The sequence below is a fragment of the Lotus japonicus genome, chromosome 3, assembly GCF_012489685.1.
Source record: "Lotus japonicus ecotype B-129 chromosome 3, LjGifu_v1.2".
NCBI lineage: Eukaryota > Viridiplantae > Streptophyta > Magnoliopsida > Fabales > Fabaceae > Lotus > Lotus japonicus.
This window is the reverse complement of record NC_080043.1, coordinates 11,728,347-11,741,102: the sequence shown is the minus strand read 5'-3', so window position 1 is coordinate 11,741,102 and position 12,756 is coordinate 11,728,347. Positions and strand designations below refer to the sequence as shown.

Genomic DNA, 12,756 nt, shown 5'->3' with positions numbered 1-12,756 from the left:
GATAGTGCTAACCGTATCCAATTATTAGTATTAAGTATTTTAGTTCATAGGAAGAAAGATATATTGCATTTTTATATGCGATTTCTCTAGATATTACTAAGGTTTATCTTTTTTTAGACAACGATGAGTTATTTCACATGTTCCTCTCCTATAAGGTTGTGTCCACAATGAATAGTTCAAAAGTGAACCGTGGTGGTCAGTTCTACTTGTTTATTGATAAGACAAAATTATCCTTGTTTTAAGTACTAGATCAAAACTATTTATACAAATAGCATAACCTAGCTAGCATATTTCCACTCCCACCCAATACTATTACACTATGTTAGTTAGTATTTAATCTGTACTAGTGGCTGTTAGACTTTCTGCAATAATTGCCTTTCTTCTAAACTTGTTCTTGTCTCCATTAAATTATATATGTATTCTATTTTTTTTCTTGACATTCCATTATATATCGCAACCACTTACATAAAAAAAAAGTGTTCAACTATTACGTTAACCCCTTGATTTTTTTTAAACTAATCCCTTGATTATTTTAACTAGATTCTAATTATTAGGAATGCCATTCACTTAATTTATTTTTACATAATAGTTGATTCAGCTACAATATTCAAGCTAATGAAATTATTGTGTTTGGTCTTATGCATCATAAGGAGTCGCCAATGGATTTGGACATTTTCTGTTCCAGTTTTCAGATGAAAGAAAAGGATGATGAACCATTAGTTGGTAAAATTAATATTCCCTCTTTTTTAACATCATAAATATCATAAAATATTCCTATATGGGAACTCATTATTTGCCAGGAACTGATCAACGTTTAACAACTGTGTATTAAAAAATCCTACGCATGCTCTAGATAAATTAAAGCTTATCCTATATCTTAATGTCTTCCATAGCTCCATGTTCTACAGTATGTATTACATTATTTTCTATATATATATATGAATATGAACTTATCAACATCAATTATAAAAATCCTGCGCGTGCGCCAGGTAGATATGCTTATGCTATATCTTAATGCTTTCCATCTAGAATACAAATTATTCTCTGTTTCTTCAAACCCAAATTGAAAGTTGCCATACATGTTTGAATTATTGAGTATATAAGTTAATTAAATATATATATATATATATATATATATCTAATTAGTCTAGTCTCGACTATTCAGTCACACCAAAATTAATTAAGAAAATTCAATTTTGTTTCCCTGTTTCCTGGCCACCAACAATCCGGTAGATACAAACAGGCTTGACCTTGCCAATGTTACAAAATAGTTTATATCATCATCCGAAATTGACATTTTGAGATACCGAATCGATCTCAATTTTCCTTTCATTGTGCAAGCTAGTTGTCCTTTTATGTTGGAGTATTTAATTTAATTAGTAAAAGTAATAACTCTCATCACATCGGTGAGGAGAAAAGAATAAAATCAAATCAAATGAAAGAGAACATAATAATCGAATAAAATCCGTCCCTAAACCCTAAATTGACCACAACCTCTAAAATCATCCCAAAAAGGCTAAAATTGGTTCAAAACTGGAAAATCCATCCATTTGTTTTATTTTTTAATATGGATGGATTTAGTAATTGATGGATTAGATGAGTATAGACTAATAGGTTATTTTACCACGCACCCCTATTCCAGACTAATGTAGGGAAAGCTGATGGGCACAAAGAATACTAACAAGAAACTTACATATACCTTGCCCAAGGAAACTAACAAGTTTTAAACTCACAACCTGTCACGTACAATAACTCAAGTGGTAAGAGTAGTTAGAGGACATAAAGTTTGGGTGAGATGAAGGGTGAATGGTTTAGTGTTCAAACTCTGATAATGAACTAATTTAATAACAATTAACATTTGTCTATAAATAAAAAAACATACAAGGCTCTGTTGCATGAAGTAAAATGTCAAATGAGGTAGAATCTTTAATAATATATTACTGCTATACCATAAATCTTATGAAACTTTTTGTTTTTCTACAGTATACTATAGAATATATTTACTAGAGTAAAGTAGTTCAAAATAGCGGCGGCGATGAGTCAACCAACCGTCGTTCTTTAGCAATTGTGGGAAGAATTGCCGCTATATTTTAGCAGTGGTTAAAACCGCCGTATAGAAACAATTCAAACTTAGCCTCAATTAAAACTTATGGCGCAGGTTAATAGAAATTAATATTGCAGTAGTGAATATTAGTCTTAAAAATTTTACAATTAATTTTAAGATAAAAATAAATTTATTTCTAAAATATATATTAAAATTAAGTAATAATGAAAATATTTACTATGATTAATATATTCATGAAATGTGAATTAATTAAATAAGAAAAACCGAAAAAAGTTATAAATTAAAATATTTTACGCAATATTTTTAGAAAAATGGAGTGACTAAGGTTATAAAATTATGTGGAAATATTGCAGTATAACTTTTTGGTAGCCCATTAGTACAAATTAAAGACTCTATCTTTACTTAGCTACTTTTTTTTGGTATACTTTATTTTATTATTATTATTCTTTTTTTTTTGAAATCATATTATTATTATTATTTATGTAATTTGTTATAAGAAAATTATAATTTATGTAATTTATTATTATTATAGAGAAAGAAAGTTTTCTAAAAGAGAAAAATGATGATGCAACGACGGTATAAAGTTTTTTTACACTGTCAACCAATTAAATTATAAAGATGTGAGAAAATCTTAGAGAGAAGGTAATACATATCATTTCCAACATTTGGCAGCCATGCATGGAACAGCAAAACAAATTTGTCCAGTAATTTATGGATTCCGATTTACTACAGTAATCTTTTAACATATTCAATGCAGTCACCCAATATGAGTCGTTAGATTAAAATCTGATAAATATTAAATATTAACATTTAACCTATTCAATAAGATATAAATACATGTGAGGCCGTCTGATCTTAATCAAACAGACCGCATTTGTGATTGCACTCAATCGAAATCTTATAGTCATTCCAGTCTGTATATATTTTAACAGCACAAAGCTACGTGCATCCTTGATTCTTGCCTATCACTATAATAATAATATAAACATCATATTATATTCAGAAGATAATCAACAGTTTCCAACATGTACACTTGGCTAAGGTTAGGCTCTTCATATAAGGGGATTCAATGAAGCTGGTTTAATTTAATTTGCTGGATTTTGTTGCAAATTGATGGAGGAAATGGAGGAAGCAGTGAAGAAGAAAAACAGAGGACAAGTTGCTCCTTCTGTCAAATACTGTGTTACAGGAGCCACTGGATATATTGGTTCTTGGCTGGTAGAGGCTCTTCTTCAGAGAGGTTACAGCGTTCATGCCACTGTCAGAGATCCTGGTTAGTACTACACCCTTTAATTTATCTCTTCCACTCGTTTTTGCAATTTTGTTGTTTAGATTAGTCCAAAGGGACATCACAGAAATTATCAATTAAAATTGAAATTTATGAGATATGATTGTTACCACACCCCAGCCTAGTTCTTCCGTAATTAATTTGAACCAATTGTCCAAATGAATAACATGTTTGAAAATATATATGTTTTGTATTTACATCTAAAGTCTTATATAATCATTTCTGATTACTAGTTTTTGTGTCTGAGAATTGATTCTGATGAGTGAAAAATAAATTGATCCAAATTAAATATAATAATACATGCTATAAGACGGTGACATGTTTTATTAATTTTTGTAGGCTGTTTCAAATATTTTTGTCGGAAACAAAAAAAATTGTTATGCCTTTTTTAGATTTGATTAAGAAAGTCGCAATTTTAATTTTAACTTTTGAAAAGGGTTTAAAAAAAATACTTTTGAAAAGAATTTTCATATTATATAAACGAAACAAGTCCCAGTTTCTAGAGTATGGTATATTTGAGCTCACTTTTCCATCTTTCTGGTTTATTATCTGACAGCGTATCAACTGCATGACCCACAAGATATGCCCCAATCTTATCATATTCACTCTACTGGAGATTCTGGAAAAATAATTCCAATTTTTTTTTGTGAGTTGGAAAAAAAAAAAAAGAAGCTTTTCTGTGAGTAAAATTCCAACTGTTCATTGATGGTATAAACTCAATCAAGCAACGACAACGAAAGGAAATGTTTGTTTATAAAGTTTTTATACATAAAGTTAGCTTAGTTTTTTTTATGGCCGTGTTTGATTGCAGTTTTGAAAAACTATTTTTCAAAGCAATTTGTTAAGGAAAAAAATTGTTTGAATTAGATGTTTTCCATCATTAAAAAAATTATAATCTAAAAGATAAAAACTTAAACGAAAAACATCTTTTAAATGCTGTCTCCTAGAAACATGTTTTGCTCTTATGAACCTTTTACACCCTTCCCTCACCTTGTAACCAAAACAAAAATAATAGAAGATAAAATTTATTTGGGCCAGAGTTAAGGGAATTATTTGGGCCAGAGTTTGGGGCTAAGGCCCTAATTTAATCAAGTAGAATTGAAGCAACATGTTTGGGCTAGTTAATTAATCTAATTTAATAGCTAACCCTTGATGTAATTTTCCTTGGCAAAAAGAAAATATCAAAATCATGTGTTTTCATCTGAGTACTCATGATGTTATAATATGACAATAAATTTCATGGTTTTACCGGAAAATAACACAACCAAAATGACTCCATCATTGAAGAGTTATTATAATATCATCAATAGAAATAACAGGAACTGAATCAATCATTCACAATCAATAATTCTCTTAGAATATCTGATGGATTCATAATAATCAAATTAGTTTCTCATTTGAAATTGAATATGCCAATATGGTACATGCTTGAGTTTGTCTAATGGAAATATGTACTAATAATAGTGCTAATTGTTTCATTTTCTTTTGTTCTAATGGAACAGCAAAGTCACTGCACCTCCTCTCATTGTGGAAGGGAGGTGAGCAATTGAGACTCTTCCAAACAGATTTGCAAGAAGTGGGAAGCTTTGATGAGGCAGTAAAAGGATGTGTCGGCGTGTTCTGCGCCGCGGCTTCGATGGAATTTAATGTCACCGAGAAAGAAAACACTGGTAATTTTATAGACCTGATTATACAGTACAAGCATTTTTAGATATTTTGGAATGGTAACTGAGCCTGTATTGAAATTGCAGAGGCATTTGTTCAAACAAATATAATTGACCCTGCAATCAAAGGAACCATAAACCTACTCAAGTCCTGTTTGAAATCCAATTCTGTGAAAAGGGTTATTTTCACATCTTCCATAAGTACAATTACTGCAAAAGAAAGCAATGGGAAGTGGAAACCTTTTGTTGATGAATGTTGTCAAATCCAAACAGACAATGTGTGGAATACAAAAGCAAGTGGATGGGTAACTAATTAATTAATACTTTTCCCAGCTCATTAGTACTATATACAAATTTTTGTTCCTTGAGGGATTTTTTGTTTCATTATTGTAGGTTTATGCACTTTCAAAGCTTCTCTCAGAAGAAGCAGCATTTAAATTTGCAAAAGAGAATAACATTGATCTTGTGTCAGTCATAACAAGCACTGTTGCAGGCCCATTCTTCACTGCTAACATACCATCAAGTGTTAAAGTTCTACTGTCACCATTAACAGGTGATTTTATTATTAATCTACATGCTATTACGTTTGGAAGAGTTTATTTGAATTTATCTTATGACATAAGCCCTTATACAAGTGTTTGAGTGAGCTTATAAAAATTATGATCTAATTATAAGCTGTTTTGAACTTATTTTCATAAGCTGTTTAAATTAGCTTATGAAAATTATGATCCACCTATAATCTATTTTGAACCTTTTTTCATAAGCTGCTTAGATAAACTTATGAATTGGTGCTTATATCCCACTTTTGAACTAGGTTATTTACCAAAACACATATATCACACATGCTCAAATTTCTAGCATTAAATTCTCAAAAAACTCAACCCCTATGCTTCAATGTGCATCATATATAAAGTATATGACTTTGTCTACCTTGTATCAAGAAAAATCTGGCTGGCAAGTTAAAACGGCTTTCCTGCAAATAATTTTAGAGCATAAAGAGCATATTGCTAATAACATGTGCTAAATATTAGTAGTATAAACATGGTTCAAGGGTGGAGCAGTTTTTAACAGGATTCACTACAGGATTTCCTAAAGTACATATCATGCAGCATTTTAACTTGATTAATGAATTTGAGTTACTACTTATGACAAAATTGATCATATATGTAGGTGAAACTGAGTACTTCAAGATATTATCTGCTGTAAATGCAAGAATGGGGTCAATTTCTTTAGTTCACATTGAAGATATATGCAGTGCCCACATATTCCTAATGGAGCATGCTAAAGCAGAAGGAAGGTACATATGCAACAGCCAAAGCTGCACATTATCTAACTTGGCAACTCTTCTCTCCAAAGAGTATTCTTCTTCAAATAAGCAAAGGTTAATATTCTTCATATGGATTTTTACACTCATTTCCATGTGAAATTTTTTAGGTACATTTTCCTTATGTTATTTGTGCAAAAATCTGCAGGAAGTCTGAGAAGCATTGTGAGAAAGATAATGTTCCTTGCGAGGTTTCCTCAAAGAAGCTGAAAGATTTGGGTTTTAGCTACAAGCATGGCCTTGATGATATAATTCATCAAACAATTTTATCATGCCTAGACTATGGTTACTTACCTCCTGTTTAGCTAGCACTCTTTTAATATCACTGTACATGATTCTGAGTAGTTGAGCTTTTGTGTTTTTTTATTTATTTATTTTCAAACAAATAAATGGGTTCAACTTTCAAACTACCTTGTAGATTTTTGGTACATGTCGTTTTCTCTTAGTACTTTGATTACTAAAATTAATAGCCAGCACTAAATTCCAATAGAAATAAAGTTCTGATGCCAAGAATTTCAAGGGTGATATATGGCTATTGCAATAAGGTGTTGAGAAGTTGAAAAACTTCAAGAATTTGTAGTTGTGTCTAATCTGAGTCAACAAACTTCATTGTTGGTTTGTTGTTATTTTGAGTTTGTGTAGAAAAAATGAAGACTAACCAAGTGACTAATAATAGCAAACCTACTGAGTAAATGTAATCTAATTGTACTTTCACTAGTAGACCTTTTTAGTCTATAATTGGGGTCTAGCTTCACTCCGGTCGGATTTTTTTAAATTATCTGGAGGGTTACATAATCGTCCAATCATAATCGAGCGGTTCAAATTTAAAAATATGATTTTCGGTGTATAATCATATTAAATTTAAGTTGTTTGATCTTAATCTGAGTTATGAGTTCTGACTGCAGTGCATTGTAGGAAATCCAAATTCAGAATGGGGAATTAAAGTCATGCAAGAACTAAATGTAAAAATCAATTCAAAATTTATCTAAGCCTATTTTGATGATGCATAGTTAATCAACTAACTCCCTGTATATTTTTATAATGGAACCATATTTTATGCAGCAGAAAATTATTTCCAATCATGATGGACAGCCCCGAACCAAAAGCTAAGAGAAGTTGCTTCTGTTCACCGCTATTTTGGTTCACTGTGATTTTCCCTCGTGTATCCAACACACACTTCACTTGACTCTAACCTATAACCTATTAGTATGTTTGAAAATTTCACATTTGGCTTAGAAATTGCTCCTCTAAAATTTATGATATTCTAAGCACAGTAGACATGAAAGCAAATGTGCTCTATGTCATAAATCAATCAACTACCTTAAAATTAAGTTATTAGGTGAAATACTCAAATACATGAATTAATCTAATAAGATAAACCATCATGAATTTGCAACTTGGAGGACATATAATTGAAGTGGATTTAGAGTCATGATTGCAAACTTCTCGGTCAAAATTATGAGATGACTGAGAAGTTAGTAATGATTACAAAATTTGCTATGTACATATGTACATATGATCCTAAAGATAGAACTGAGAAAGTTTTGTTACGAACTAGCTATAGGCAAGGGTATAAACATGGAGAAAGGAAAAGGTAGTAAGTTTAAATTGTAAGCCATATATGGGGAGGTTTAGCTACTTGGTATCTTAAACATCTTAACCTTTTACTGTGTTTTCCGTTGTCTTTATTGCATAGCTATCAGCAACCAGTGAAGTCAGCATCAAACTTTAAAGAGAGAAGTCCCCAAATCTTCTATAAACCTATTAAAACTCAGAAGATTAGCCTTAAAAGCTTTGCCAGTAGCACCAAGCTCTTTATACAAGTTCAATTTGTGCCAATTAATAAGCTAGTACTTTTGACCTTAGAATTTTGAAATGTCCAACTACCATATGTTGGCAGGGTTGAAGTATACTGATTTTTTTTTTGAAATATCCAATGGAGTTAGTTTCATTCATTCAGTGAGGACCATTCCCAGTGAAGTGTAATGACAGTTATAGTGCACATTTATGAGGCAGTACATGTGGCGTGAGAAATTGATAAGTGTACAGATATATGTTAGAGTAATGACATTACCAACCCCCCACACAGGTACACGCTCTTAGGAGTTATTATTATGGCCCTCAAAAGTGACCAAAAAATTTACCATTTTCACACTCATTTCATTTATGCATGCACGACTGAATGAGATATTATGGATCCTGGATCCCTGAACTTATCTTAATCGGACACCTCTGGTTACAAGTGGTTGATTTAAGTGTCCATCAACCTCTTCAAATCAGAGTCGTCCGATTAAGATCACACGGTTCTCGGCCTTTAGTTTTTAGTGAATGTATGTCTTGCTGCAGCAAATCCGAATTTGAAAATTATGAATAACAGAAGGGTCAACAAGGCATATATACTCCTCAACTGTGAATATCTCACTTGTAAATCCCAATTCCTCCTCATGTTTGAAACCACCGCTGTACCAGCTTGGACCATAACCATCAAAGAAGGGTCACATGGCAGCTGTTTTGGTTGCAACATTAAATTAAATACAAAATGTGAGTGACATCTTGCTAAATATGTCCTAGTTAGGAGTTGTCACAGTTTGAAGAATGGTACATATCCGGTTAACATTTAGCTTATAAGGCTGAGGAAGTCAACTAAATCTACCCAATTAAGTAACTGATTATATTATAGCCCACCAATTATCACAAATGGACCACTTGTATTGAGTCAATTTAGACTTTAGTCATTTAATAAGCACTTATGGATCTGAATCTAATCTTGGATTGCATTAAATTAAACCACATAACTCTAGCACTCTTTCCTGGTCTCTAACACTAAATTAATCAAAACAGACAGCTAATTAAGATTCTTCCTTCTTTCAACTTGACAAGGAGATATTTAACCAGGTTAGCATGTTATTACCCATTTCAAAGTGTATAACTTGCAAGCAATGCAGCATTTTTGAAGAAATGATTGAGGAACAATGATTAAATATGACAAAGCTATGTTTGAATACTCCTGAGTCCTGAGCATAAGTGCAAACTGACACTAGCGCTTACTTAGAGACAAAAGGTGATTGGAACTATTTCTATGAAATGAGATGAAAGTAGATTCATGTTACACTTAACTCACGGAAGAAACCGGAAGGGTAGAAATGGGGCAGTTTCCTCCAAGAGATAAAATTTTCTAGATAGAATAGCCTTCAAATGTTGTTTTCGCCCCGCCCCTTTAACCCTTTTCTGGTCTCGTCCCTGACTCAAATAGTATCATAACACACAATATGCATTGTCTTCATTATTTATTTCTGGTTGTGACACTTCATATTGCCTTGAGCAGATGTAAAAATGTCAGTGCCTATTAAAAAATAAAATTACAAATGTATGAATAAGAGGTTCATACAATAATCATGAAGAAGCACAAGTGGTACTTCAGAAAAAGAATGGAAATTCTTCAAAAGATGTAGTAGGGCAAAGAATCTCCATAGAATGACCAAGATAAGGAATCCAAAAAGCCACACAACATGTAAGGCATTTGTTTGAATTTGATCCTTTTGGTTCATGGTTTACAAATCACCACAAAGCAAGGAAGAAGAGCTCTAGGATTGAGCAAATAAAGCTCCTCAATATTTGAATAAAGGCCCACTTTCCCAGCCAATGAGTCAAACCCTGTCTGGGATGCAATCTCCTGAATGTTCTCAAGTGGCCTATGAACCCTGCCAGCAATCACTCTGCACACAATAAGGGCTTTTCTCAATGATGGTGGTTCATTACCAAAACTCTCAATGGTTTCAAAAGCTCTTCCACTTGTGGAGGTTGTAAAAACACCAACCCCACCCTTGAGCTCCTTCTTTGCAGAAAAGCCATTCCTGATAATTCTGCAAACACAGCATTTATCTGATAGGCAGAGACTAGAACAACCATTGAGACCAAGAGAGCATGCAAGAGTGGTTCCATAGAACCTCAAAAGCTCATTTCCATCAGCCAAACACCTAGGATGCTTCTTCTGGAGTTTGCTGGCTTTGGTTTTCACCATCTCCCTGTACTCTTCAAATCTAGCCAAAGTCCTTTGCATGTTGTGGACTTTCAAAACTCTCTCGATTCGACCGCAGTTGTTTTCAGACTTTAACCAACTTGTCCTGCATATGATCTCCACTATTTTCCTTGATGAATCTCCTTCCACAAGCTCAGTAACTGTCAAGGGGAAACTTACTCATAAATTTGAAATATAAGAAACTATGTCATATAAAAATAGCAATGAAGTTGAAAAGCATGTTTGGAAATCCTTTAGTTTTTTTATTCTGTAGCCAAAATCATTTGTGAAGAGAAGCTTTTCTTAGTAGCTCTGGGTATCAGAATTAATTCTGAGGGAAAATAAGTTGATCCAAACATGCTAAGAGTCACTAAACCTTAAGTTCATTCCAATTTGAAATTTGATCACTTTTAGTAATTCAGGGTAATTTAGGTTGGAGAAAGATAGAAAGCTACTGTTTTTCCTAGATACTACTTTTGAATAGAAAGTTGTTGGAGAATCCTAAGCATGGTCCTAAATTAAAAAGGTAATGTGAAAAGGAAAATCAGCTTGGCTATCCAAAACTGAAAAAGTTTGTAAATTTATAAGATTCCTCACCACAACAAAGAAATCTATGTATATCTGATATAGACTGTGGCCAGAAAGTTTGTGGTCAGAACTTTTAAGGATGTTTGAATAACCTACTATGAGGTTTAGGTAACAAATGGAAGAAAAACAAACAGCCAAGGCTAAACTGAAGGTTGCAAAGCCTATAGAACTAGGCTATGAAGATAGAAGCCAACCATGTGTATCTGTTTCTAGAATTGATTCTAAACCCAACATCAATTCTTTGAAGAAACTTTCATAAGTAGCTTCTGAGTGGTAGTGTCAGAATTGATTAAGAAGAAAAAGTGTTACCTGCATGTTTGGACAGATGATGAGCTTCAGCAGCTTCCCATTTGTTAAATTGCTCTCCACATTTGTGGCAAGTCACAGAAGAAGAGCCATTAGAGTCTGTTGTTGTCTCAGGGTGAAACCTATTGCTTGAATGAAGACCAGACCCTTCTTTGTCTGATGAACTGAAAGGAGATTTCCTTGGAGGAGTGGATGAAGTCCTAAAAGAAGGGTTAAAGTAATGCATTGTAGGGTTCCCTCCAGGGCCAGGAGTCCCAGGCCTCAAAGTTCCAACAAAAGTTGAACCACCACCACCGCCGCCGCCACCAGCATTGTTGTTATTGCCAACAACCCCTTCTTGGAATCCTCCATATCCAGTGATTTTGAGCTCACACCTTGAGTTACTCAAAATCACTTCATGAGTTATTGGGTTGAGAAACTCACTGCTTCCTATGGATCTTGGGCTGCAAGTTGGTGGCTTGTCTTCAAGATGCCTCTTGCTTCCATGGATGACATCTTTGAGATTAGCTATGGACCTTGAACACCCTGATCTTCCTGGTTTTTTGGTCAAGATTGTGCTCAATTGCTTCCTTGATTTTGGGTCATGAACTTCAGAGGGTTCTGATTTGCAATGTAAAGACCTCTTCAGATTGAACCACACTGTTGGCATTGATATTACCCTGAATGTTTCTCCTTTTTCTTTCTTGGCCTTTTCACTCCCAAACTTGTGAGCTCATCAATTTAACTCCATTGCAATTAATGCTCATTCTCAAAAGGCTCCTCTTGTTTCCTTTGCAATATTCACCTTCCTTTTTGATCCTAAGTGAAAGCTAAGAACATGTAAAGCAACCCCTTTTTCTTCCACTTTCCAGGAAAACAAGTTTCACAACCTGAAAATTGTCATCAACAGGAACAAAATTGAAAATTCAAAACAACCTGAAAATTCTGAAGAACAGGTGTCACCATAGAGAGCATACTGTTGCTGAAGAACACAGAATGAGTTTGGCAATTCCCATAGGATGGTGGTGCCCGTGACCCCATCAGAAGAAAGTGAGACAAAAGGGACTCAAATCCATAGGATGTTGAAAACATGGAGAACCATTAGTTAAAAGTTAAAACATAGGTGTTTGAAAAAATAGAAAAATGGAATCTTTGGGTCTAGGATATTGGATTTCAGAACATGACAATAAATTTCGACAATTTGTACTGTAACTCTGTTAAATGAGTAAATGAAGCTGCACTATGTAGGAAAATTACAAATTACATTGTCTTATAACTGGCTGTACGAGTAAAATTTAAATTATTTAAAATATTGCAAGTAAGATATTAGAAATGCAAGTTAAATTTATTGACTCTATTTCTCTCTTCTAACATTCTTTGTAAAAAAAAATATTATTTACTAACCATGCGTGGAGTTGCAACACTCACTTGTGGCTGTTCTAAATTGTCACAAAATATAAAAAAAATCATTACATGCGTCAACGCTTAAAAACCATTACAAAAGTTGTTGTAGTGGGTACTAAT

General features: G+C 33.1%; 2 protein-coding genes across 3 annotated transcripts; one reads left to right on the top strand and one right to left on the bottom strand.

Moving 5' to 3' along the window:
* The first annotated feature begins 2,987 nt into the window (after positions 1-2,987).
* LOC130749285 (putative anthocyanidin reductase) lies at positions 2,988-6,751 on the top strand. Its single transcript, XM_057602621.1, has 6 exons — positions 2,988-3,338; positions 4,856-5,023; positions 5,105-5,322; positions 5,411-5,570; positions 6,188-6,398; positions 6,490-6,751. Exons 1-6 carry the CDS (start codon positions 3,179-3,181, stop codon positions 6,644-6,646), a joined length of 1,074 nt encoding a protein of 357 aa, XP_057458604.1. The 5' UTR covers positions 2,988-3,178; the 3' UTR covers positions 6,647-6,751.
* A 2,848-nt stretch (positions 6,752-9,599) lies between these two features.
* Positions 9,600-12,365, bottom strand: LOC130748618 (uncharacterized). 2 transcript variants are annotated; one of them, XM_057601851.1, is made up of 3 exons: positions 12,210-12,363; positions 11,257-12,122; positions 9,600-10,520 (listed from the first exon to the last, which is right to left on the bottom strand). In XM_057601851.1, the coding sequence occupies exons 2-3, from the start codon at positions 11,900-11,902 to the stop codon at positions 9,886-9,888; spliced, it is 1,281 nt and encodes a 426-aa protein (XP_057457834.1). In that variant the 5' UTR covers positions 11,903-12,122; positions 12,210-12,363; the 3' UTR covers positions 9,600-9,885. The 2 variants fall into 2 exon arrangements, with proteins under 2 accessions (XP_057457834.1, XP_057457833.1); XM_057601850.1 differs by having other exon boundaries at positions 11,257-12,365.
* Between the last annotated feature and the right edge of the window lie 391 nt (positions 12,366-12,756).